Genomic DNA, 27,892 nt, shown 5'->3' with positions numbered 1-27,892 from the left:
AAAAAAATGTCTATGGCTCTGACATCTGGATGATCACTGAGGAGAGATGGAGAGGAGGTAGAAAGTAATAACAGCTGAGAAAGCATAAGAGATTAGGTTCTTTGCTGTTTTACACAAAAGACAGCATAACAGGGCCAAAATCAGGTTGGAAGAAAACCGAGCTTGGATGAAAGCTGTTTTAGTATAGAAGAACAAGCCAAACTGTAAATCTGAATAAATAAGCATTGATTTTATTGAATCATCAATAATTTAAGACTGGTACAATCATCAATTTCATTCTCCATGACGTGGGGCATGATCTCCAACAGACCATTGGCAAATCCCAAACCTAGTGACAAATGAAAATTAAATAGGAAGGGAGAGAGGGAGGGAGGGAAGATGGAAACATCATACCGTACACAAAATACTCAATTCCTAGTTTTCTCTTTAAAAATGGCTAGAAAAAATTCATCAAAATGCAGCACTTTAATCAAATATTTACAATTTCTATGTTACAATGAAAAAATGTACATCTTATAGAACATATTTCATAAACCGTTCCACTGGAAACAACTAAGTCAAAACAGCAAACTTCCATTTAATATGCACAAAGTTGGTATTTTTTTTTTAAATTTGAAATAGATTCGCCACAGTCAAACAAGTTTCAATACACAGAATATTGAAGTTTAAGCATCAACCATGAAATAAAAATTTCCCCAATGTACAACAAAGGTCTAGTGAAGTCCCTTCCCTCCCCATCCCAGCTTATAAGATCTCCCCCATCTCATTTATGGCCTGCATATTCTTGGCAGTTTGGAAAGAAAACTTTTGGCTTCCACTCATAACTCAACATGAATGTTGCATAGAATCTTGTACATTTCAAAATGAGCCATACTCAGTATAAAAAGGCAAAATGGAAGCATTTTGGACAAAGCCCTAAATGAGCAATCACTCTTTCAAAGGTGTGTCATGTATACTTAAAATATGGCCAAATTAAAAAAAAAATACAACCCTGCTTCCCGAAGCTTTCGAAATGACACTGAGTTTGTGATCATTACAAGGACTAAACTACTGGATGGTCACTCTTGCTCACAGTCATCCAAATGATCATCAGTCATTGAGTGATCAACACAGAGACCTTTCTGTGCCTGGCCACAGAAAGCTGGAGGAGGGAGGGAAGAAAAAAAAGAGAGGAGATGGGGAAGGGTGTTATTGGAAAAAATAGAGTTTAAAAAATATCGATGGGTGTCTATTAATAAGGTGACTGGGAAAATTACCTAAAATGAGATCAACTTCATTTCCACCCAAATTCACAGTAGTAGAAAGTAAGGGAATTGCTGAGTGTGAAACAAGTTGAGAAGTCAGCATCACATGTCAGATGATAATATTTGGTGTTGGAGCACTGCTCGGAGGCCAAGGGTATGACCAGAACCAGAACCCAAACCAAAGGTAGATGTCCCAGATCAAGGCTAATTTGCTAGCTCCAGATATACTCTTGAGTTTACTGAGATTAAAGCAGTGACAAATTTGACTGGCACTTCACTCACTGGTAGGGCAGTTAATTTTAGGAGAAAGAAAATTATGAGTCATTGGCAAATCAGAAGTTGTGATTTGAGCAGGCTCACGTCAAGCTCTTATGGAATAAAAAAAAATTAGGGAAATCACAGGGAGTCATAATCTCGTTAGCGGAAATTGAAGAGATACAAGAAAACAACCTTGAAAATAAACAATCCAAAAACTACATGCAAATTGGTATTTAAGGTTGTTTTTTTTTCTTTGTTTTGTTTTTAAACAGGCAACTTAAAGATTTAACAATATTAAACATATACCAGGACGTTGAAGAAACAGCACACTGGATTCCTGTAAAGGTGTTTTGTATTGTATGTAAAATATTACAAGTTTGTCTTTTTCCTGCAGAGAAGATGGATAATTGTCCAGTAAAATTTGCAGCTGTAGACAAAATGAACCTGACAACAGATCTTATTTTCCTCCTGCTATTTTTAAATGGCCACACATCCACAAAAGTGAATCTCTCAGACAAGGAATATTCACAGCAACTTGTGTTCTCCTATTTCACATGAAGAGATGACATTTTAGCCCTGTTTGTTTCGATAGAAAAATCCAACCCCAGCAGATGCGGCACTAACATAAATGAGCAGTTTGTACAAAATAAGTAAGGCATCGCGTTTTGAAGTTCAGCACCCGAAGAGATCAGAGGAAGCTCGTCCAGATGGAGGCAGAGGCTGGGTTTTCCGGGAAGGGGTTGCCCGCACCCAGTGACCTGTGGCATATAGCGGGTTCCCATGGAAGGGGAAGTGCAATTCCTTTGGGAGGTGACCTCTCACCTCGATGAAGTCCAAGCCCGGCTGCTTATGTCACAGATGTGCGTTTAGAAGGAAAAGGAGGAAGAAGGGCTAACGTGGCTCGAAGCTCGCCCATGTTTGGATAGCATGGGTCCCTGCTACTTCAAAGAGACACGAGTAGAACCCAGTTGCAAAAGACTGGGATATTGAGCTGTTAAAATGAGTAATATTAAAAAAAAAAACTACATAGGACAAAATGAAAAGCTGAATCCTGCAGCTCTCATTTTCTCCAGTGTTTATCAATTTTGAATATAAGGGCAGAAGAAAAAAAAATCAGAATCAATGCTAGTCAGAAAGAGGAATAAAAACTCAATGTCCATTTCAGAGGGGTAGGTGTTCAGTTCTTCAAAGCTGTAGAACATCTCTCACTACACACAGTGCTTGCAGAAACAAAACAAAACAAAAAACCTGATTCATATGTATTCACACACAGACACACATCTGCATTTAACACACACATATATATGTATATACACATGCTATTATGCACATATATATGTGTGCTGATGCTGCGTGTGTATAGTTGTGCATATATATAAATTCTTGTAGAAAAGTACATAAAGGTGTGACAGAATTGAAATATGTCAAACTAAGGTCTCAGGCTAAGAGAGCACCATAAAAAAAAAATTGTGGGTTTTTTATAAAAAAGGATTCCCTGTCTTATAGCTTTGCCTTTTGTTGAATACCCCAAGGCAAGTGCCCCTTAGGGCACCAGTCCCCTGGAGCTGAGGTTGTTTGGCTGGTAGGCTGCATGGATGGCCAGCCCAGATACTCTCTGTTTGGTAGAAAGCAGCATAGGCTTAATTTTCTGGCCCTCCCCAGGCCTTTTAAACTTCACACAGTTCACAGCCTGATGCTGTTGAGTTTCCAAGTTTTGAATGGATTTTCCCAACCCCTTGTTTGTTTTCTATATTTCGGCAATAATTCAGAAGAATCTTCGGGGTCTCAGGCATAGGAGCTCACAGAGAAAGAAGCAAAAAGCAAAGAAATAAAGAGAAGGAAAGAAAGAAGGGGAGAGGGGGGACTAGAAAGAAAGAAAGAAAACATAGTGCAGTTGTCCCTGTCATTGAAAGGAAAAAGTCCCAAGGTTGTCTGACTTGGATGCCCGCACCCATGGTCAAGGCTGACAAACAAGGTTTCTTGTTCTCACAGCTCTAACACTGAGACTGAAGGCTGGGTTGAGAAGGCGCCTTCGGAGATGGTTTGGGGTATGCAGATGGAAGTGGGGGGCTGGGGAAGGAGAAGCATGAGAAGTGGAGAAGGCCCAGGGTGGAGAAGGACTTTGTGTTGGGTCCCTGATCACAAGGTGGACTCCAGGGATGAGTCCAGGATGTCATCCTGATGGCTATTGCTGTTAGAATCGCTGTCATAGCTCTGAGGGCTCGAGTAGTTGGCTGCTTCCTGCAGCCTCATCAGCATGTTCATCTGTAAGGAAGAGTCCAGAGTAAATGTCAGTCCATTCACCCTAATTCCCTTATACAGAATTAAAAAAAAAAACAGTCAAAGTTTTAATTTCCAAATTCTATCGCTCCCTCTCTCTTTCCCCTCTTCACTCCCTGAAATGGTAACCAATCAGACATGGGTTATACATGTGCAATGGTGGATAACGTTTTCACATTAGTCATTGTGCACAAGACTTGATTAAAAGGGAAAAAAAGAAAGAAAAAAGTGAAAAATAGCATGCTGCAGTCTGTACTCAATGAACATCAATTCTTTCACTGGAGCCAGATAGATGCTTCATCATTAGCACTTTGGGATTGTCTTGGATCACTATATTGCTAAAAAATAGTTGAGCCATTCACAATTCTTCATCTAACAGTATTGCTGTGACTGTGTACAATGTTCTCCTTAAGATTCCAATGATCTTCCAGATTCTATATCCTGAGGTTCTCCCTAAGATGGCTCTAGAACCTCTTTGACTTATGTCCCTCCAAATAGGGCCCCAATAAATCCAGAACCAAAATGGCTTTCCAGTAATAAGCAGTATGCTACATTCTACTTACCAAAAGTTCACAAGATAGACTAATCTATTTTTTCTGCCTGTCTAGCCATATTCATTTTAAAAAAAAAATCTGGATTTCTTCCTCCTCACTCTTCTATTCCAATTATATGTTTAAGAGAAAAGGTCCTTTAATTCTTAGTAATATTTTTAATATTTATTTTATTTTTTTCTCCAAAATATTTACCCAGTAACATTTTACAAAATCTGAATGATGAAGATGATTAATCCATCTGTTACTGGGGTCCTCAAACTTTTTAAATAGGGGGCCAGTTCACTGTCCCTCAGACTGTTGGAGGGCCGGACTATAGTAAAAATAAAAACTTTGTTTTGTGGGCCTTTAAATAAAGAAACTTCATAGCCCTGGGTGAGGGGGATAGACGTCCTCAGCTGCCGCATCTGGCCCGCGGGGCGTAGTTTGAGACCCCTGGTTAGAAGATATTAATCTTCAGGTTCTCCAAGATCAGGTAGCATTCTCTAATCCCCTTTAGGGAAATTGGTCACTCACCAGTGGATCTCCTTCTGCATCACTTGGGGGAACCTGTTTACTGGTTGAACCTTCACGGGGCACAGAGTAGCCGTCAAAACCAACATCTTCAGGCCGCAATTGGAGCAAAGGAGGCCACTCATGTTGCTGGGGGGTGGCTGCCCAGGGATAGGTATCCATCACCCATTTAGCAGGATCTTCCCAGGGGGCTCTTCTGCCGTAGAGCTAAAACACAACATGATGAGATTGCCATCAGGTTCAGAAAGATGCCGATGGTAAAATAATGTAGCTTTTGGAAGCCTGAGGATTGTGTCTATCGAAGCACTTCTCACCTGAAAAATCCCATGCCAGTGACTTACTTCCTAGCACACAATGATAAGACAGGACTATTCAAGGAATTCCAAGTACTAAATTATACTAAGGTCCTGTGGCAAAAGGACTTCCCAGAGCCTCAAGGAAGAAAGCAAGCAAAGGAACCAGAAGAGGTAGAAAATATGCAAAACCTAACTGGAAGCACAAGTCTAAAAGGGAAAAGGCAGCTGGAGGCTAGATTTTTTTTTTTTTTTTAACACAGTAAGACCTTATAACTTACTTGCCCTTCTCACAGCAGTTTCTGCTTGAAAACAGGGCTTTTCTATGAATTAGCCATTTGCAAATCAAATTCAACTAAGCAAGGAAACAAAAAGGATGGGAGAAAGAGTAGAAAACAGATACAAAGTACCTCACCTAGAAATAAAAGTTTGCCCAGGAGCTCTAAAAAGTGTGTGTGTGTGCACATTCTTACACTTATTTACCTAGCAGAATTAAAGAGAATGATAGATCTAGCTAGATTTTTCCATCTATCTACCTACATATTGATTATAGCTCTTTACATATCAATGTCTATAGATTTCAATCTCTCTATATAGATAGATCTATATCACTCTCATTTTGCTAAATGTATATGTATATGTGCCTATGTATATACATACATACACATATTTCAATATCTAGGACATATTTACTGAAATGAATTCAATCTTTGGTTCCTTAGTTTAGAGTTGGGAGAGATCTTATAGATTTTCTGGTTCAATTTCCTTCAGTTTATAGATGAGCAGACTCCCAGAAATCTAATCTAAATCCTTTCATTAACAGATACAGAAACTGAGATAAGAGTGGTGACTCCTATAGTGTATTCTTTAAGCAAGGTCATTTGGTTTGCTGGTTATGAAAGGGGATAGAAGTATAAACTGAGTTTTAATCATGGTTTTGTTTAGTCAGACCTATAAAACTTGAGGCTTTTGGAGCATAAGTGCTATTTATAGCTTTAAGCCATGGGTTTCTTCTTCAGAAAGTGTAAATCTTATTCCTCTGTTCTTTTTCCACTCCAGGGAAAAGAGTATTTGACAAATATATAGCCCAGAAACTCCACAGTGGGCATTTAAGTGAATTTGCTGAGTGCAGAAATGAAATTGGTTGACCTTAACATATCAAGTCAGGGAAATCAGTCTGGGGAGGTATCACTTCTATTAGGATAAAGGAAGGGATCAATATTTCAAGATGACTTCTCACTTTTCCTCATGCATTAAAAAAAATCTGCAAAAGTTGTGGGGTCAGACTTCCCATGTTTTTTGTGAATGACTGTATTCCATGTTAGGCGGGACACTGCCTAAGCCAGAGGAAAGGTTTCAGGAAAAAACCATAACTAGGGTATTGTAACTTAGCTCGGAATAATAATAACTGTTCGCATTGTCATAGGTTTTATAGTTTGCAAAGCGTTTATCACACAGCACTGTGAGGTAAGTAGTGTACATGTCATTATTCTTTTTTACAGGTAGAAAGTGGCTTAGAAAAGTTAAGTGACTTTGTATATAATTGTAGTGCTGTTAAATTTTAGAGTTGGGTGTCCAACTCAAGAATTAGGATGTCAAGTTCAGTGTTTTAGGTTATTTTGATTGGATTTTTTTCATTACATGTTGTTGTTAGTCATGTTCAACTCTTCATGAGTTGGACTATTCTTGGCAAAGAAACTGGAGCAGTTTTGCCATTTCCTTCTCCAACTCATTTTACAGATAAGGAAACTGAGGCAAACAAGATTAAGTGACTTGCCCAATGTTATGTAGTTAGAAAATATCTGAGGCTAGATTTGAATCTTCCTGATTCCAGGTCCACTGCATCACCTAGCTGCCCTATCATTACACAGCACCACTTTATTTCACAGAGAGAGTTTTCTACATGAAATAGGGCAAACTTTTGGATTTCTGCTGACTTCATGGTGCTTCCCCAAGGGAAAGCCCCACAAGCATGACACAGACTGCAAGAAAATGTCATCCCATCTTTATGAGTTGAAGAAAGAGCTTAGAGGTCATAAAGAATCTGATTTTCATAAATAAAATACCAACCATATGAGAACAAATGCTGTACCAGAAGCCAGTAGGAAGATAGTTGGGTAAGAACATGACCTTCAGTGGCCATCTTGATGATATCTGGACTCAGGCTAGAACTAGAATATAGGTGCCCTCCTCTTTCTCTAAGAGATTTAGTATTTAGATTCTAAAGAGTTTAGCATTCAGCCTGAAAAATGGCACAAAGCTCTTCTTTCCACCCTCCTGGAGTTAAGAAAATACAAAGCTAATTTGGAGCAGCAAATATACTGGCTGCAGATTTAGAATAATAAATGCAAGTGATAAATGCATTAGACTCACATTGAAGGCAGCTTCATTTGGACAATTTTCTAAAATGAGAGAAACAATGATGAACAAAGGAGAGGCTACAGACCCTAAAGTCAGAGGATCTGAGTTCAAATTCTAATTATTTTCTGTGGAACCTCAGGTAAGTCACTTATGCTAACAGGATTTCAGTTTCCTTCCTATAAAATGAGGAGTTTGAATAGATGATCTTCAAGATTGTTTCCAATTTGATAGAGAGCAAAGAGCCTATGAATAATAGACAGTGGCTTTAGTTATAAAATAGAAGATGCAGTGAACACATTAATATCCTTTTCAAAGACTAGCCTCCTGCTTGTCTCTGGGATCACCCAAAAATCATGAAAAAAGGCAGCCAGGTGGCAAAGTAGCCAGAATGCTGGGCCTAGAGACCCATTTTCCTAAATTCAAATATGGCCTCAGACACTTCCTAGTTGTGTGATCCTGGGCAAGTCACTTCATCATTTGTTTCGATTTCCTCATCTGTAAAATGATCAGGAGAAGAAAATGGCAAACCACTTCATTGTCTACGCCAAGAAAACTCTTTTAAATGGGGTCATGAAAAACTGGACATGAATGAAAAATGACTAAACAAGAACAATAGCAAGAACCATGAAATCAACAGTTAGTTGAACAAAATAGCAAAGAAAAGAAAATACATGGAAATTTCAAGGCCCCATGGATGGTCTCCACAAAAAAAAAACCCTAAAAAAATTTCTGACCTAAAAATACTCAAATTTCCACTTCAATTATAAACAATGAACATGTAAATCCCTGCTTGGGAGCAGCAAAGAGAGATATGATAAAACACCAAAGTTGGAATGCTTCATTTCTATGTTTCCAAAACAATCTATGGGAATGAAATGTTAGTGGATTTTTACTCCTGTGGTTGTTTTCCTTCCTTCTTGAAAAGGATCAAAATGCCATCACATGTAGAGCTGAGTTACACTGTGCCTGACTATGACTGGTTTGGTCTGAACTTCTGTATTGACATGTTTATGGAACATTTTTATTTCTTTTTTTTATTTTTAATTTAAATTTATTTTTTAAAATTAAAGCTTTTTATTTTCAGAATGTATACCTGGATAGTTTTTGACATTCACCCCTACAAAACCATATGCTCCAATTTTTTCCCTCCTTTCCCTCCACCGCCTCCCTCAGTTGACAAGTGATCCAATGTATGTTAAACATGGAGCACTTTTATTTTACAAGGTGGGGAATCATTTGTTCACATGTGAATCTATAGGTAATTAAAAACATTTTTTAAAACTAAAAACATACAACTGGTTAATTTTTAAGGATTACATCAAGCATTATTGCCAACAGGGGGCAACATTGTCTCATTCTCCAACAGTGAGCTCTACTCTTAATTTTCCCTGGAGGAAAAGGCAGCATCTCCCAGACTGTAGCTTCACTTACAGATTTGGGGACACAGATCACATATTAAAACCGGAAGGGGTGCCTGAGGCACACAGGCTTAGTTGGGTTACACAGTATCTGCTGGCTTTCTTGAAACCTGTGAGCCAATAGTTTGATTCTGACGGTGACATCCTGACTCAAATCTCTTGAAAGAAATTCATGAAATCAGATGGAAAAAGGAGATTTAAATATGGAGATAAAGTGCAAGCCAGCTGATTTCACCTTTGTAGTATGTTTTTGATTACACTCCCTTCACTCTTCTGATATTGGTACTGGTCCTTATTAGCTCCCATTAGAACTATTGCAATTATTTCTTTTTTTAAGGACTAAGCCCCAAACCCAAATCACAGGTCCCAGGAACTTGATCTTTGTTTTGGCCCAGATTGCCGCAGAGTGAATGCAAACAGCAATTGTTTTTGTTTTGGCCAGAAATCCAGAGGATCTTCCCTTTCCCAAATTGATCTCCCTCCCCCTTTTTAAACTAGGTAACTTAGGTAAAAGAGGTCATTCTTTGCTTCATTTCTTTTTTATCTCACCTCAATCACTGAATGGCTGATTGCCTCAGTCAAACTGAGACCAATTAGTTTGAAAAGAAACAATATTGTTTATTGATTGAATGGCTATTTTGGGTCATCTCTTTTCCTAGAAAATTAGAAGGACCTGGAATGACCTGCTGTTCAGAAAGGCAGAAAAGGATCCTGAGCTGGGAATCAGGAGACATGACTTTAAGATTTATAGAACTTTAGAAATATAAGGGACTTCTTGTTGAGTTGCTTCAGTCATGTCTAGTCTTCATTTGGGGTTTTCTGGGCAAAGGTACTAGAGTGGTTTGCCATTTCCTTCTCCATCTCATTTTACAGATCAGAAAATTGAGGCAAACAGGGAGAAGTGACTTGCCCAACATTACACAGCCAGTAGGTGTCTGAGGCCAGACTGAATTTAGGAATGAGTTGTCCTCATTCCAAGTCCAGCTAGCGCCCACAGTAGGAAGGACTTTGGGGATCATCTAATCAGAATCAGGGCAGCTGGAAGTCAGGAAGTCCTGAAGTCAAATTCAGACTCAGACACTGAGGCTGTATGACTCTGGGAAAGTAAAAAAAAAAAAAACTGTATGCCTCAGTTTTCTTATCTGTAAAGTGAACTAGAGAAGCAAAAGGCAAACCATTTCAGTATCTTTGTCAAGAAAACTCAAAGATGGGATCACAAAGAATGGCACACCACTGAAGGGACTGAATTACCACAATTTAGAATTGGAAAAAATCTCAGAGGCACCCCCCCAGTCCCCAATGACCCAAAATCCCCCTTACATATAACTCACAAGTGGTCAAAAAATTGACCGTAATTGGCCATTATGGATCTGCCTTGTTTGTTTTTTTTTTTTGTGTGTGTGTGTGTTTGTTTGTTTTTGTTTGTTACACTAGATGCTGGGAAAGCAATGTACCAGTCCCTGCTTTTAAGGAGACCTTTAGCTGGGGAGTAGGGGCTAGAAACACCTCATTTTACACATATAAAAACTGAGGCTCTAGGAAAAGGGAAAGAAGCATTTATTAAGCATTTACTATGTGCCAGGTTCTGTAATAAGTGCTGGGGGTACAAATTCTAGCAAAAGAAAAGTGCCTGCTCCCAGGATGCTTACATTCTAATAAGGGGAGCCAACACAAAAAGGGAGCTGACAAGGAGGAAGGAATGCATTTAGTTCTGAAGTCAGGAAAGTTTTTCCCCTCACATTGGGCTGGGAGGAGAATGAAAGCTTGGGTGGCCTTCAAAATGGAGGTCAACTAAAAGGAAGTCAAAATGGGAAAAGGGGAGAGTGGGTCTTGTGGAGAGATATTCGTGCTGAGAAGGTCCTAGGACATGGGATGACTTGTTGGTGGTGAAAATGCCACGTAATGGAAGATAATACGGGATCATGAAAAAAGAGAAAGAAAGACAGTATGAATGAATAAAGAGAGAGCCAAGTCTTGGTCTCTGGAAGGCTGGGCTCCCTTCTTGTTTCCAACATATATTGACTGTGTGACCAAGTGCAAATTTCACTTGTTTGGGATGATATAAGCTAAACATGAGTTTCAAGCTGCATTAGCAAAGGGAATTCTCTATCTGGAGTTCCTCAGCTATAGACAAAAGCAAAAATGCTTTACTACAAACTACCTAAAATGCTCTTTGTTGTCAAGACTATCTTTTTCAATATATTTTGCATGATTTCACATGTATAATTGCTATCATACTGCTTGTCTTCTCAGTGGGTGGGAAAGAAATTGGAAGGAGAGAATTCAGAACTCAAAACTGAAAAAATTAATGTTAAAAATAAATACATGATTATTAAAGGGAAAAAAGATTTTCAGAAGTAAGGATACCAGAACCATAGTATTTTCATACGTAATTGATTCTGCGAGACCTCTGTAGATTTGTTTATATATAGTTTAAGTATAGCATCCCAGAATCAGACAGCACAATCCTACTGCCATATATTTAGTCGAGCCACTAAATGAAACTCTCTCCTAAGAGTCCACAGAGGTTTTCTAAAGGTGACAGAGAATTAATAATAAACTGTGTATCCCATAACTTATTCTAAAAGGATGGAGTACCACTTTGATCTGTTAGGTGTCAAGAAATTTCATAATCAGTGTTTCCTGCCTAGGAGTGATTGTTCCTATTCCAGATTCCTTCACACTTACAGTATCGCTTGCTTTTTGACAAGCTGGCCATCACTAGGCTGGATATCTGTTCGTGACAGATAAAAACAGCAAAAGGAGAGAGTCACTTAACCTTCTGAGCACTGCTTTGTTGGCAGGGAAAAGTCTGCAGCCATAAGCCATGCTGTTCACAAATTCCATGAGAAGCCAGTAGGATTTTTATCATTGCCTTTGGACTGTCAACTCCTGGCTAATGACCATCAAAGCGGCTTTCTCAAGATGGCCCTTTGGAGCAGAAACTTCCCATGAGAAAGCATGGAGTCTCAGAATACAGAAGCAAAATCTGTCTTTTCTATTCATTCCTGAGAAGGCAAAGCTTATCTATTCAGCAAGTTCCCTGGTACTGCTCAGCATCAGCAGGGCTTTTGGTATAATCCCTGTTCCCTCACAAAGCGATTACTGGCAATGAGAGAATAGGAATAGGCAAAAAAGAAAGAGCCTGTTCATGCTCACATCTTCATTTTTTCATATAGTAATTACAGCTATTCTTGTTCTATTATCTTCTGTCCTCTCACCCGACAATCATTTGACTTTAGAGCTTCAGTCTTGGAAAGGTTTATTAGATAAATCAGAAGTTAGGAATCAAGAATCAGGAAGTGCATTAAATAATGGAGATTATATAATATTCTTGATCATGTTCTTATTAATGATCCACTTTTAGAAGCCAATGGAACCTAACTGATGATCCATTTGTCACTTTGGCAACTAAACAACATTGAAAAGAGAAGAAAGCTTAAAAAAGGAAATTTTGGTGTATATTCTTGATCATGTTCTTATTAATGATCCACTTTTAGAAGCCAATGGAACCTAACTGATGATCCATTTGTCACTTTGGCAACTAAACAACATTGAAAAGAGAAGAAAGCTTAAAAAAGGAAATTTTGGTGGGGGGGGGGCAGAATAAATACCATCACTTTTATATTCAGATTTTTTGTACGATAAGATTTCTCTTGCAGGGATGCTACACCGTGACCCTAATGGGATGTATTATCTGAATGTAGAGCCAGAAAATCCCTCAGAGATCATGCAATCTAATTCCTTTAAAAATGAATACAACAAAGCCTGAGGTAATTGAGATGTTTAGGGTCAGACAGACAGCAAGTCACAAAGCCAGTATTTTGGTCAAGTTCTTTTAATTCTAGATTGAATGCCCTTGCATTTGGGATTGCTTTATAAAGTATTCGGGATGCTTTATAAAGGACATGTTGACAAATTTACAAATAAAAAGCAAAGCCAATGCAATGAGGGAAGCTTTTGGTCAAAAGAATTTTGAGCTAAAAACATAGGGGGTCTCTGCACTTAAAAATGTTGGGAATCACAGCATGTAAGGCACTTATTGAGATTGTATGTATTTAGAACAAACTATAAGTGAAGTAGAGGCCATTGTTAGTCTTATTTTAGAGCTGAGGAAACTGAGGCTCCAGAGAAGCACAACTTTCCTAAGATTATGCAGCTAGCAAGCATCTGAACTGAGATTTGAATTCAGACTTTCCTGACTTCAGCCCTCTGTCCACTACTGTTCTTTTCTAATAACTCATTATAGTGTGAATAACTAGAGTTCTCCCAGACTTGGCCAGTGGAGCACCAGCTTTCGTAGGTCCTACCAAACTGGAAAAGCTTTCAAGATAGGTCCAATGATGAAATGTCTATCATCCAATGATCATCTTAGGCCTAGAGATGTTAATAGGTTATAGTTTCAGAGCGATAAATCTTGGGGAATCTAAATTCTAAAAGGCTTACAATGAATTATGATCTATGTCAGTGGAAAGAGAAAAACATTACTGACAAAATGAGAGATCCTAAAAGTATTGCCTAATTATCAGAGACCTGGTAGAGATAGGGGCTTGGATCTAAAGATGTTAGGATCTGATCCATTCCCACCCTGAGTGTTACTGATAACACATTTTTCCTAGACCTTAAATGATTTTTTCAGATCTTCAAACATATTCAACCTATAGTACACTGAACAACCAAAGGATCACTCCCAGAATTTCTCAGGCTCTTCATCCCAATAGATAATATAACTAAACAGAAATTAATAGTACAATATCAATTTCCTAACAAGTTAATGTTTTCTTCAAGACTCTCTACAGTGGGGAAAGTCGTTATATTTCCTGAGGCAACCCATTCCACTATAGTAGCTTTCCTAATTAGGTAGATTTTTCCTTCATTGAGTTGAAGTTTTCCTATCTATACCTGCCACCTATTGTTCCTAGTTCTGATCTCTAGGGCCAAGCAGAATAAAACTCATCCTTCTTCCATCTGACAGTACAGCCAATTCTTCAAAAATCTAAAGACAGTAATAATCACCGCCTGGTTTCCCAAGTGTTCTTCAGGATCATCATTCCCAGTTGTTTCCCTTTAAGTTATTTAAAAAGTTATCCTTCTTTTGAAGAATAGCATTGCTGGCATTAATTACAAAGACAAACAAATCTCTCCCATGTTTTCTCAGTATTATCTATGGCTTTTCTAAATGTGCTACAATAGCAAATATTGACTTATTTTAATGCCTATGGTTTAAACAAACACATAAACATTACTTGCATATGACCCCAAAGGATAACTTCTATCCCGAGTGTTGAGAAAAGAGATTTTGTGAACTGGCTTGAAGATTATTCACCCTGGCATTGTGCCTATTAATTACTCAGCTTTGGTTTGGAAATACAGATTTAGCTTCTTATATTGCCTTCAGGATCAACAATAAAATTGTCACAGACTCTAATTTTAGCATAACCGTTGTACTCCTTGTGCTTAGCACAAGGTGAAAAATTCATGTATTCATGATCTCCAGCTGCTGCAGACAGTTACTACAGCTTGGAGTCATTTGGCTGGCAGGGAAATTTGTATGCACACCCACTTCTTTCCTTTCAATAAGATAGCTGGATGGCAGCCCATGATCAAAAGCTTTTATAGCCTGGACAAATAGGATCTCTGGGATGAGGGTGGGTTTATCTAGTCACGAACGGAGCCTGTTCACAGGAAAGTAACTCCCCATTGCTCTCCCCAACGCTCTCCTCACCTGTAATCCTTCTCTGACTGCTTCCAGGAGATAGGGGATAATCGAGTAGTTCCACAAGTCTGTGAACCAAACCCTGGAACCATCCACATCTATGGGGCAGGACAGGAAGAGCCTCGGGCCTGGAAGAGGAGGAGAAAAGATGGGTCAGAGGTGTAAGTGGAGGTATGACTTCAGGCTGAGTGCCCTTGATAGGCAGTACCACGGACAGGGGAATGCTCAGGCAGAATACCAGAGGGACTGATAAAAATTGAAATTGTTTTGATCTTAGACTGTATGAGTGAAGAGAATGAACATCCCACTGGGTTCTTATCTGACAGATGTACTCAAGTGTGAAGGATCTAAAAGGACAGCTGCTAAGGAATAACATTTGTGGTCTTGAATATCAGAGTCTCTCTCAAAGCTCTTGGGTAAAACCTTTCTATAGGTAACTATTGGCCATTTAGGCTTTTATCATTCAAGCTCCTCTTTTTCCTCTGCTTCTTGCCTTTCAGACCCCTCCCCCATTCTATCAGTACCTCCATCTGTAGTTGGCTCAGGGAAGAGGGAGGTAAAACTTACAGTAGCAATTTGGCTCTCTGTTAGCAAAAGTGGTGAAAGGTTTTGCAGTGGAGGAAGTGCAAATGAGCTTGGGGAATTCTTTGTAAATTTTAATCATTATCTTCTTTCTCCACAAACATGGAAAATGTGGGATTTAGAAGTAGTAATCCTTAAATGCACGACTAGAAAAGACTCTCACTAACATGACATTTTTTGAGGACTCCAGAGTGCCCATCATTTGAGAAAATATTTAGGCATCCACTTTTCTCCTCTGCCTCCTCTTTATTCCTAGCCACTGAACTGCCACTCAGGGTACCGTGAGCTCAAAATAATTTTCAACTCTCACCGATAGTGACGTCTGAAGAGCTATGAGCCTCCAAGAAGCGGTTGAGATGTTGCCAGACCTTAGGGACCCAATCAATGATTTTCACAAGCTCAGCATTCCGCACACGTCCACTGATTTCTGTTTCAATGAGCTTTCTCCTCAGGAAACGGCTCAGGAAACCCTTTACCGGCTCAGTGTGGTTGGCACATAGCACCCACCTAGAAAAGACAATTACCCTAAAGAGTTAATTTTCTCTGCAAGTCACATCTCTTAGCGTGACTCTCCATTCAAACCACATAAAAATGTCAATTTTGCTCCAATGTGCTTACAGATCTCATATGCAAGAGGGGAGGTCTTAGAAAAGTCATAGCAGTATACTATTCAGTGCAATGGTATCTCCTAGCCTTATCCTCCCAATTTGTGTCTCCTTTCCCCTGACTTAGTTGTAGTGATTAGAAAGGATGACACAAAAGGCAGCAGCTGGTGGGTTTGGCAAGCTGAAGAACATAAAGCTATTTAATGAGCTCCTTCCAACTCTTGACCATGATAGCAGCTGAACAGCAATCAATTAATCAACACATATTTATCAAACTCTATGTTCCAAGCAATCTTTTCTTTCCTTTCACTCACTCCCCATACTTTTGGAGAAACCAATGTTAGTTCCAATGTCAGTGATATGTGAATAAATCTAATAACTCCCTGTGATAAAGTTCCTATTTCATCAGGTCACATTTAAGGGTTATGTGAATATAGAAGAAAAAGGAGAGGAGGGTAAGTCCATCTGGGATTGATAATAAACAGAATATTGGTTGGGCAGACTCAGAAGCTTGGAAGATGCTCTCAAATAATAGCTTTCATCAGTCATATTGACTTTCAGTACTGAAGAGGAAAGATGCTAACAGGTGGTGAACATATGGGTTGCTATGGGCAATGGGCTGGAAAAAGGTTAGTCACTGCTCCAAATGGTCTTCTGAGAAGGTAAAGTCAAGGTTTTGTACTGGGAGTCAAATTAGGGTATCAATAATTACACACTATCTTTCATCTTGCTCCCAAATTAGGAGAGCACAGTTGATACATCTTACCTGAAATTATGGTGAAGTTGTAGGTTGGGAGTAGAAGAGGTAGCCTGGTTCATTGTGCCAATTATATAAGGACTGTAGGGAAAGTTAACAAGAAGGAAAGTATAAGCCAAGAAAGAATTACATTCAAGGAACATCACTGTATTTGCACCCAGTATGTAGACTCCTCAGTGTCTAAATAACCACCCAGTGAATCCCATCAAAGATTAATTGCTGCATTGCTCTATTAATCAGTTGATATCAGCTGCACCAAGTTAGGGGATTGGAACAGTGGCTTGCAAGGATCCCCAAGGCTCCAAATATATCTTTACCATTTATGGTACTTGCAGTTCAGTAGACCGTTAAAGATCTCGCCCAAGGAACTGACATGATGGAGATTGTCCAGAATGATGACTAAGGGCATATCCACTGGGCTGTTTTCACTGTTGCATTGGTCGGCAAGGTTAGACAGGTACTGGCGCAGTTCCTGTAAAGGTCCCAAGAAAAGCAAATAAGGAATAAGTTGATAAGGGGTCTCTCCATGAAAAGGCCAGAATCTCTGGGGAGAGTCAGATGCTTCCAAATCTTCATTTTATTCATTCAAGGTTATCTGTTCCAGATCATACTTTCAGAGCTGGAAAGGAACTCGGAACCTGTCATCTACATTATATACTTCAACAACAATACTATATGATGACCAATTTTGATGGACATGGCCATCCTCAGCAATGAGATGAACCAAATCAGTTCCAATGGAGCAGTAATGAACTGAACCAGCTACGCCCAGCGAAAGAACTCTAGGAGATGACTAAAAACCATTACATTGAATTCTTAATCCCTATATTTTTGCCCACCTGCATTTTTGATTTCCTTCACAGGCTAATTGTACAATATTTCAGAGTCCGATTCTTTTTGTACAGCAAAATAACGGTTTGGTCATATATACTTATTATGTATCTAATTTATATTTTAATATATTTAACATCTACTGGTCATCCTGCCATCTGGGGGAGGGGGTGGAGGGAAGGAGGGGAAAAATTGGAACAAGAGGTTTGGCAATTGTCAATGCTGTAAAGTTACCCATACATGTAACCTGTAAATAAAAGGCTATTAAAAAATAAAAAAGAAAGCAAAAACTGCCTACATGAAAAAAAAGAACCTGTCATCTAGACCAGTTCTCCTATTCTACAGATGAAGAAACTGAGGCTTCAGGAGGTAAAGTGTCTTGCTTAAGTTTACACAAGTAACAAGTTGCAAAGCTTGGATTTCTCCCTCTAAAATCCAGCTTTCTTTCTACCATATCATTCATTTCTTGCCAAATGAGTACTTCAAAAAATGTATTCTTTTAAATCTTTACATTTCCATAAAATTATGTTTTTGCCAAAGCATGCTCCATGAAACGCCAGTGTTCCATGTGGCATGATTAAGGGGCCATAGAAAATTTCAATGCTAATGATTTCCTCCCCCTCAAAAATATTAAATTTGAAATTACACATAATAAAAAGCACACAGCAATTTCTTGCTATTAAAATATGCTCAATTTTCCCTCCTAAATTACTCCCACACTTGAGTAGCTTGAGAGTACTTTATCACTTCTAGGCCATTGCCAGGAGCAGAATTAATGGATTTTTTTCCAATCCCCAAGAAAAGATACTTGAGAGACTACAATATATTTCACAGTTAAGTTTTAGTTTAGAAATAGATAGAATGTTGGAGTTGAAAGGAATGGTAGAGATGGTCTTGTCCACTTCCTTCATTTTGCACAATAGGAAAATTAAAGCTCAGAGAAATGGAGTTAATGATTAGAGTCATATAGCTAATTAGAAGCACAGCCAGAACTAGAACACAGTTTCCTTGGTTCTCATTTCAATAAGTGTTCTTTTAAACATTAGCTTTATCAGTACTATTACTATATGCATGGAGAAAATTCACGTGATTTACTTTAGCCAACAAGGGTTTTAGTATACACTGGGAAAACCTTCCAAACAAGCTTCCTCCTCTTCATGAAATTTATAAGGAAAAATCAAGATTTTCTTCAGAAACAGCTCAAATTTCAGGAAGCGGCTACCTGATGGAGACTCCTCTGAGCTTGACTTCAAGGGTATTCACAGTGGGTAACTTAGTGGTCCACTGTATTAGGCACAGACTCCAGCCACCTCCCCTTTATTCCCTGGACTCTTCCTCATCATACAATCCCTGTTTTTGCCCCTTCAATTCTGGTAGCACAATCAAATCAATTCTCTCATTGCTCTTCTGAAGGATATATCAACCCAATTCCCATTCTTAGTCAAAATTAGACATGTTTAGGTCTAAAGGTCAAGGTCTCCCAGTGCATCCAGGGCCATCTCTAGTCATCCTGCTCTATATTTGGCCTACGGACCCAGAGGGCTCCAGAGTGGGGGTGAGGCTGGTGACTTTGCACAGCCTTCTCTCACTCATATCCAAATCACTTGCATGTTGTGGTCCTCCTCAAGAATGAAGGACAAACAACAACAATCCAAATCCTTATACTTGCATTCACTATCTTCACAACTTTCCTCCATAGTCAATATTACCCCCCCATAACCATTGTCTTCTATTAGACTGCTTTTTATTTAATTTCTATTAGATTTCTTTTTATTTGAAAGACTATTGCTTTTATTATATTTTAGCACACAGTATTTAATCAATTCATTTTCTTTCATATATTCATTTGAAACAATTCCAGATTCTCTATAATTCAGAGAAACACAAAGGGGAAGCCAAGAAAATAAATCTAAGTGACCAATCTCTAAAATATAGGTTATAGAAAGGTGGCTTTTACTATTTCATGGAAATTGCAATTATCCAGCCAGGGTCAAGAGCAGCTCATACCTTTAACCTGCCTCACTCACCTTGCTAGATTTGTGGTCTACATTGAAAGTGGAAATGACTCCATCTACCAGCTTCCTCCCCTCTCGGAGGACCATGTACTCAGACAGACGGTTAGCCAGGTAGGTTTTTCCAGTGCCGCTGGGCCCAGAGAGGATGATGCGCCTGTGCTCCATCAGGAGGGTGACATACCGCTGAAGGATGGGTTTGGGGATAAGAGATTCAAAGACCAGACAGTCCAGGCTGTTTTCAGAGAGGCCTACATTTGGAGGAGAAATGCAATGTATAAGACTTCCCCTGAATAATAACTGACTTTATGATTTGGAAAATACATTAAGCAAGATATCTTATTTGAGCCTCAAGACCATACTGGAGATGTGTGTGAGATACCATGGTTATTATTAACCCCATTTTATAGGTGAGAAAATAAGCCCAGAAAGGTAAAGTTAAAGGTAAAATTCTAAAACCAGAATCCATTATATCATGCCAAAGTTTTCTGCCCTATTGTATATTTATTTAGTATGTGCTTTTTTGTACATAATGGAATTCCCACCCTCTTAAGGGCAGGGGCCAATTAGCCATTTCACTTTGTATCCCCAATTCCTAACACAGTATCTGCTTATTGATTGATTGTATTCAATTTTTTAGTTAATTTTTGGTAAGCCTTTCCTTGTCCATTCATACACAGAAAATTGGGCTAGGGTGTACAGCCTTTGTTTTAGGGCCAAAGATCACAGTCTTATAATGCTGTTCTTGCTGTCACTCCTGCCTTTCTTTCCCTTCTATCTCATATCCAGCTCCTGTCCTATTTTCTTCTGTGCCTTACAGTTAAATCTCTGAAAAACTTGTCTTAAACCAATGTCTCTAGTTTCTCATACAATCTCATTAGAATAATCTGGCTTCCATTCCTATGACTCCCATGAGAACGCACCCATGCAAGAATTCCTTCTTCCATGAAGTCTTATTCTCTCTCCCTGGTAATGATCTCTTTCTCTTTGGACCACAGAACTCTTTATTGAACTTATTATCTATTATTGTGTATTATAGATATCTGCTATTCCCCCATTAGGAAGTCCCATTAAGAGGTCCCATAAAGTCCATTTATTCACCTTCTAAATTCTGCTCTACTGTCTGGATAGTATTCATTTTCTTCCTCTACATTAACTGATTCCCAGGATTTTTACTCACTTTCTAACTGATCCCTCACTGTATGATAGAGCTCTTTCTAGCTTAACTGAATCTATGGTCTATCCTCTTCTGGCCTGTTTAATATCATTTATATCTAATCAGAATACAAAGGAGGCAATAGGAAGGTCAATAGCCATCTTAAATTACCTAACACACGGAGAGTGAAAAACCAAAAATCACTCATTTAATTCAGACTCCAAACACAGTCTCTTGAATCTGTCCTTTCCTTTTCATTCCCAATAGTCTAATTTACAACCTCATTACTTTTTGCAAGGATCATTTGTTCTTTCCTCTGTCTCTAATTTTTCTATTCACTTATTCATCCTACCATATTGCTACTAGATTTTACTTCTAAGTACACAGCTCTCATTGCCACCCTCCTCCTCCTCTTCCCTTCCCATCCCAACCTTCTGTTTGGCTGTTGCTATTCTAAAAAATAAAGAATACTTAACCTAGCATTCAAGGCCATCCGTGATTTTGGCTCCAACTTTCCTTCCCAGTATTAATCACATTATAATTACATTATATACCTCATGCTTCAGCTAAATGAACATTCACCATTCCATAAATGTTCCCTGTGTTTTCTTGCCTCTTTATTTGGGCTCTTGCCCTTTCCTGTGCCTTGAATTCTCTCCACTCATCTCTGTTATGGAAATTTTTCTCTCCAGCCAATCCTGCCTTATTGCCTCATTCCAGAGTGGAGGGTGGGTAGGTGTCAGAGACACTTGATGCTCCCATTGTAGCTTTCTTCATTTCTCTCTTGCCCCAAGGACATCATTCTATATTGTGCTGGGCACCTTTTTTCATCTCTTATAGTAATTGAAGTTTTTTGAAGTCAGGGACACATATGAACTATCTCCTTGGGCTTCCTCACCATCACTTAGGTATGATGTCTTACACATCTAAAGTGCTCATCAAATGTTTGTTGAATTGACAAGTTTAGCTTAGTAGCCTACTGACTATGGGTTCCTTAAGGCTCAGCTTATAAAAAGCACTGTAAGTAGCTTGGACCACTGTCCAAGCCTTAAAATGACCCAGAATGGAAAGAGTCCTTGGAAAGGATGGCTTTGAATAATCTATTGCTACTTCACACCTACTCTCTCCTCAGTTCTTCGTAATTTAGTTTCCATCCATCCAACTCTAATGAGAAAACATTCCAATTCCAAAGTTTCTTTCCTTTCATAAAGTCTCCTCTTATACCTCTTCATTGGTAAAAGATCAAAGAACTTTAACTTAAAAGAATAGGAGGGCATTGTCAAAGAGCTGTGAGAAATGCTAAAGAAACCATTTGAAATGATGATGCCCTGAGATAGAGATTTGATTCAGCTAGATCCTGGGATAATACTTTTCTAGGAAACAGGAGACATGATTTAGAAATAGTTAGAACTATGGCTTCTCAGTGAGACACTGGGAAATCCCTGGAGCTTATAGTGTTGAAATGGCTTAACTGTAAGGAAGCCAAGTCTTTCCAGGATTTGGGACTAGAAACAATCCATGCTTGGTCAGATTTTAGGACTGCAGAGAGTTGGAAAGGATTTCAGAGGCTGCTCACTCCAACTCCCTTGTTTTATAGATGATGAAACAACTGGCAAAGTAAAGTGATTTGTCCAAGATCACAAGAGTAATAAGCATCAGAGACAATGTAGGATTTGAACCTAACTTTCATTCCATATTCATAGATTTTTTTTTCACTGAAAGAAACTTGAATCCTGTATTACTTTGGGGCAAAACAACTTAGAAAACTAGAGCTCTTACATTCTTGGAACTCAAGAAACTCCAAAAATAGTAGTCCTACATATCTTTAGTTACACACCAGATCATTCAGTGAGGATAGTAATAGCAAGAATAATTATAACAGTAATAACTCATATTTACCTAGGGCTTTAAGGCTTATAAAGTACTTTTCATTACACAAGTCTAAGGAAAAGAATGAAAGTATTATTTCTTCAATTTATAGATGAGAAAAATGAGGCGTTAAGAAGTTAACTAACTTTGTATGCTAGTGAACAAGTATTTAAGACCTCCTGTGTCCAAATCCAGCTTGTTTTTCACTATGCCTTGGTGTCTCTCAGAGATGGCTGGAAATAGGAGACCCTATTATTTGATAAACTCTAATTTAATATAAATAGGAGTCTTGAAAGCACATGTATGGATTTCAGAAAAGCCTGGAAAGACTTACATGAACAGATGCTGAGGAAAGTGAGCAGAACTAGGAAAATACTGTACCAGTAATAGCAAGATTGTGTGATGATCAATTATGACTGATGTAGCTCTTCTTAGTAATACAATGATGTAAGACAATTCCAAGAGGCTTGAGATGGAAAATTCCATCTATATCCAGTGAATTCAGATCAAAGCATATTATTTTCACCTTTTTTGGTTTGCTTTTTCTTTCTTTTAGTTTTTCCCTTTTGTTTTGATTTTTCTTTCATAAATGACTAATATGGAAATATTTTTTTAAATGATTGTACATGTATAACCTGTATCACAAGGTTTACTGTCTTGAGGAGTGGGAGGAAAAATTTGGAATTCAAAATCTTACAAAAATGAATGTCAAAAACTATCTTTATACATAATTAGAAAAATAAAATACTATTGAATTTTTTAAAAGAAAGTAAATGAATTGCTAAGAAATTTCCGATTAGCTATCAATTTAGATTCTAGTATTTTCCGTAGCTCCAGGTTCATAAAACTCTAGGCAAGGACACTTCTTGAAGACAGGTTGATAGCTTCATCCCTGACTCCCAGAAGATTGAATTGAATAGTCTGCATTGGAATGAAGTTTTTGAGAGGAAATCTTCATGAGTAGAAGACACAAGTCATTAGTAAAATCATACAGACTGCCACCAACAGAACTAGGGGCAGAGTTTTAAATAAACCCAAATTATTCCCCAAGATTATATTTTGATAACTGAAGGTGGCTGAGGGAATATACACATTATATCACTCTAGTATCTTTGTTTCTTCCCCCCTCAAAAAATAACCCTAAATGGGCTCGTGAAGAATTGGACACAACTGAATACAAGTACATGTCCATAGATCTAAAACATTTCATTTTAATTTTTAAAATAAATTTGCATTGCTATCCCGTGATTCAAAATAACCTACTGAACATTTTCCCACTGTAATCTAGGCATTTTAAAAAAAGAAGCAGGTATTTTGGGCAGGTGTTCCTATATTAGTTAAGCCTCCATTCTTCTGCAAGAAGAGTCGGTGTTCATACTGTTTCATTTGATGTTTAACATCAGCCTTGTGCTTTTGCTATTATTATCCCCATTTTACAGATGAACCAATTCTCTTGTGAAAATTCATCTCCTAACAGTCATGAGCTAATGGAGCTCTTGGTATTTAATTTCAGTAATAAGCACAGTCTTGTAGAAAAGGTTTTCAGTAGCTCTTTGCAAACCCTTGGGATTAGTTAAAAGGATTGCAGCCATGTTAAGAATAATTGTAGTGGAGGGGGGAAAATCTGCCAAGTGTTAAAATAAAAGTGCCAATTAACAAGCAAGGAGTTCTGAACTCTGCATTTGCTCTAGTTACCTTTGATAGAAACTGAGATAGTGTTATTCTCCCCAACCAAATAGCCACAGGGTAGCAGCTCAGGAGTCTCTGGACTGTTGGTCCGTTTGATTTCTCCAATACTGTAGCCCACAACACTGTCTGAATTCAGGCCCAGCTGACTTGCTGGGTCCACATGAATGATGTATTCCTGTGGAAAAAATGAAAAAAAAAAAGACTGATCAAAGGTTCAGCTCAGATTTGTAGGTGACTCATGGTTGCATTGGGTGATTTATGACCATTTCTTCTCTGTCAGAATCTGAGATGAAACAGAGCTGTGAAGTGAGTGCAAGATGAGCTGGCTGTCTATAAATGTTTTTGATACTTCTTCTGTCCCCGAAGGCCTCTACAAATAATGATTTATTTGATTAGTGATGAAAAAAAAAAAACCTCAGAGAAGTTTGTGTATATTTAGTCTGGATTAACTAAGCATGGAAAAGTCAGAATCCTTCTTCCAAGCTCATCCAAGGTCTCTAGTTACTAGTCCTGAAAGTGGATTTGGATAATGTATAAGAAGACAGCTCTGGCATGAAACATTTTTCCTAGAAACTCCTCCTTTGCATCTGGGAAAAAATGTGACTAAACAAGTTTCTGGGATAAGCATTCGGCGGTTGCTTCCAGGAAAGATCAGGGCGCCTGGAAATGGGAGGCCTTGGTAGTTTGAAAGAAAAATGCTAGATCAATTTTGATGGGAGCCTCCTTGAAGGGGAATAAATGATTAAGAGGCTTCAGATGAGGAATTAAATTGGAATCTAAGGGAAAAGTTCACCAAATGGTGAATCCTCATCCTAAAGGGGAATGGAACGATACAGTAAATGAGTTGCCAACATCAATATAGCATTTGAGACTGGGCAAAAATTTTGTGGGTTCCCCATACCTCCTGTCTCCTTTCCTCATCCAGTGAACATTCTGTGAATATTCAGCCTCAACATGCTGTCCTGAATCTATGAAGGGTCCCATCGCCAGGAAGGCAAAAATAGCTTCCAGTTATTTTGACAGTAGTGGGAGTAGATCTGAACTAACCAACCTTGTAAACATATAATTTGTAAGCTGGCTGGCCAAAGTTAGGGGTGTAATCTTTGAGTGAAGAAGAGTTTTCTCTATATGAGACTAACTTACTGAGACTGAATATCCACCCTTGGTCTCCCAAGTGCCACTAATTGAGCCCATGAGCCTAGACACATTCTAAATACCTGCTGATTGTCATCTGTAGATCTCTCATTCATTTATTGAGCATCTACTGTGTGCTGTGCACTGGACTAGGTATTGGGGACACACAAAGAAATAGCCCCTGACTTCAAGGATCTTAAATTTTATTATGAGAAACAACCTGTACATAAATAATTAAGAATATGTTATAAAGTGGAATCTCAGGTGTGTGAGAGAGTGGATTTGGGGAACTAGAAACTGGAGGAACCAAAATGGGTTTTGTGTAGTAGGTGGTACTTAAACTAAGCTTTGAAGGGGGCTAGGGATTCTCTGAGACAGAGAGGAATATAAAGTACATTCCAGGCACAGAAAACAACCCATACATAGACATGGAGCTACAAGATAAAATATCATGTATAGGAGATAGATAGCAAGTAAGCAGGGTTGACTAGAACTCAGAGTGAATGAAGGAACGTGATAAAATCCTAGAACAATGGACTAAAATCACACTCTGAAGGGCTTTAAATACCAAATAGGAGTTTGTACTTTATTTTAAAGGGAGGTACTATGTTTTCCTGAAAAGGAGAGTGTCATGATCAGAACTTTGCTTTAGGAATATCAAGGTATCAATATCCTAGAGAATGAACTGAAATGGGTTCACAGGGCTATCTCCAAAAGGTCTAGGATAAACAAGTATAATGCTCTTGCATACAGTAAGTAATTAATAAATGCTTGTTGAGTGAATGGAAAATTTGTTAGCCACAGATTCTGGTTTTTATTTATCTCTACAGAGGTAGAAAACAGAAATAACGCATGAAGAACAATCAGGTATCACCCTCCATATCCCTAAACAAGGACTCCCCCCTTTGGCACCCATATATCATCAAGAACACTTTTAAGAATCACTTACTTTAAAGAGTCTCCTAACCACCCCATCCAGCACATCCCACTTTGTCTTGCCGCTGACTCCAATGCAGCCAATAAGAAAGAGGTGTGGCCTGGAATCCTAAGGACAAGGAAAGTATTCAAGTGAAGAAGCAGTTATTCATCTTGAGATGGTGCAGCAGAATACCTAAACCACTTAGCATATTGCTATCAAAACTAAGAAAAAAACCAAGAAAACCTCCAAATGTCTGGATGCCTTCACCTTAGCTCTCCTTGGGATACAAATGTTCTGCCTATGAAATTGTCTTTCCTTGGTCTAAATAATCTCAGTGTTATTTACCGTACCATGTAGATGACACTGAGTAGTAATTAAGTAAGATTGAGGACAGGGAACATGGATTCTCTGGGGCATATTGGACTCTGTCCTTTTGGGCTGCCCCTTCTGCAGCCAATGTCCTTCTCACCTCCTCATTATCATCTCCCTTTTGCAAAGCTTCCCTTAGACTCACCTTATAAGCTTTCCCAAAAAAGTCTTCATGGGTGGACTCCACTAAATTTAATCTGCTCATCACTTCAGTACTTGGGAATATCTCTTCCCCAAACCTTTCTTATCTTTTTCTCATATCAGTTCTATCACCACATAATGATCCTAGAAGGCTGAGGCTTTATCTCTTGTTTTGGGACCTCTGCCCACAGAGCTCTGCATACAAGGAGTATGGAAGAAGTAGCACAATGGAGTGACCTCATCCTACAAGGGTGCTCAGCTAAGAAAATTTGATAATAGGTTGGATGAGCTAAGATCATGCTTGTTTTTAGACACTTAGGATTCTTCAAAGAACACATGGTTATAGGGATGGGAGAGAGGCATTTTGAAGTGGGTAAGTCAAATTAGAAGAGAGTTCACTAAAGTGTAACAATCCCTTGCATTTATCATCAGCCTTTACATTATTTCAGGACCAGATGTTTCCTATACATCCTTCCCATTCTACAACTCTATACCCATGTTTCTCACCATCAATGTCATTACAGCATCTGCCAATGGTTAACTTAAATGCAAAAGCCTGATTCTGACTGGCTGGTAGTGAAAAATTTGGGCATGCTACAGCATCATATTGAGCAGAAATATCAGCAAGTGGGGGAAAGACAAGAGACAATTATAAACATAGCACACATTTATTAAAAAAGCTTTCTTCACAACAGTTCTGCAAGTTTCATAGGCTCCTAGGTCTACAGCCAAGTGAGATCTCAAGCCACCTATCCCAGGCATTGCAATTTTCCAAACGATGAAACATAAGCCCAGGGAGGGTGACTTACCCTGAGCAAAAAGGCAGAAGGCATCAGAAGAAGGATTTAAATCCTGTTTCTCTGATTCTACTATGACATACTGTTGACAGAGATGGCAGGCATCCTCATCTCCACTTTCCAGATAAGGAAATTGAGATTTAAAGTGCCTTGTCAATAGTTATACAGCTACTGAGTGTTAGGGTTAGCACTAAAACTTAACTCTTCTGTCTTTTCCATTAGATTGCGAGTTCCTTAGAGGCAGGACTATCTTTATCCTTTTTTGGTATCCCTAGTGTCTGGCACATAGTAGGTACTAAATAAAGGCTTACTGACTGACTGACTCAAAATTCAGTTTTATTCCCCAGATACCATGATGCTACAAAGAGACCTGAAATGAGAAGCTGTGAGGTCCTGT

General features: G+C 38.6%; 1 protein-coding gene across 11 annotated transcripts in view; it reads right to left on the bottom strand.

The window, feature by feature from the left end:
* Positions 1-208: 208 nt before the first annotated feature.
* NAV2 (neuron navigator 2) overlaps positions 209-27,892 on the bottom strand; it is a 438,256-nt gene continuing 410,572 nt past the window's right edge. For 10 of the 11 annotated variants that reach the window (XM_031943258.1, XM_031943259.1, XM_031943260.1 and 7 more), the window contains 9 exons: positions 26,219-26,314; positions 24,142-24,310; positions 19,437-19,672; positions 16,896-17,050; positions 16,588-16,659; positions 15,527-15,723; positions 14,644-14,762; positions 4,850-5,053; positions 209-3,767 (listed from right to left, as the gene is read on the bottom strand). In XM_031943258.1, coding sequence (XP_031799118.1) covers positions 3,642-3,767; positions 4,850-5,053; positions 14,644-14,762; positions 15,527-15,723; positions 16,588-16,659; positions 16,896-17,050; positions 19,437-19,672; positions 24,142-24,310; positions 26,219-26,314 — 1,374 coding nt within the window. In that variant the 3' untranslated portion in view covers positions 209-3,641. Of the gene's footprint in view, positions 3,768-4,849; positions 5,054-14,643; positions 14,763-15,526; positions 15,724-16,587; positions 16,660-16,895; positions 17,051-19,436; positions 19,673-24,141; positions 24,311-26,218; positions 26,315-27,892 lie in introns of those variants that run through there. The other variant, XM_031943268.1, reaches the window with a different exon arrangement.

The sequence above is a fragment of the Sarcophilus harrisii genome, chromosome 6 (genome assembly GCF_902635505.1).
Source record: "Sarcophilus harrisii chromosome 6, mSarHar1.11, whole genome shotgun sequence".
NCBI lineage: Eukaryota > Metazoa > Chordata > Mammalia > Dasyuromorphia > Dasyuridae > Sarcophilus > Sarcophilus harrisii.
The sequence above is the reverse complement of the archived record's forward strand: the minus strand, read 5'-3'. Positions and strand labels throughout refer to the sequence as shown.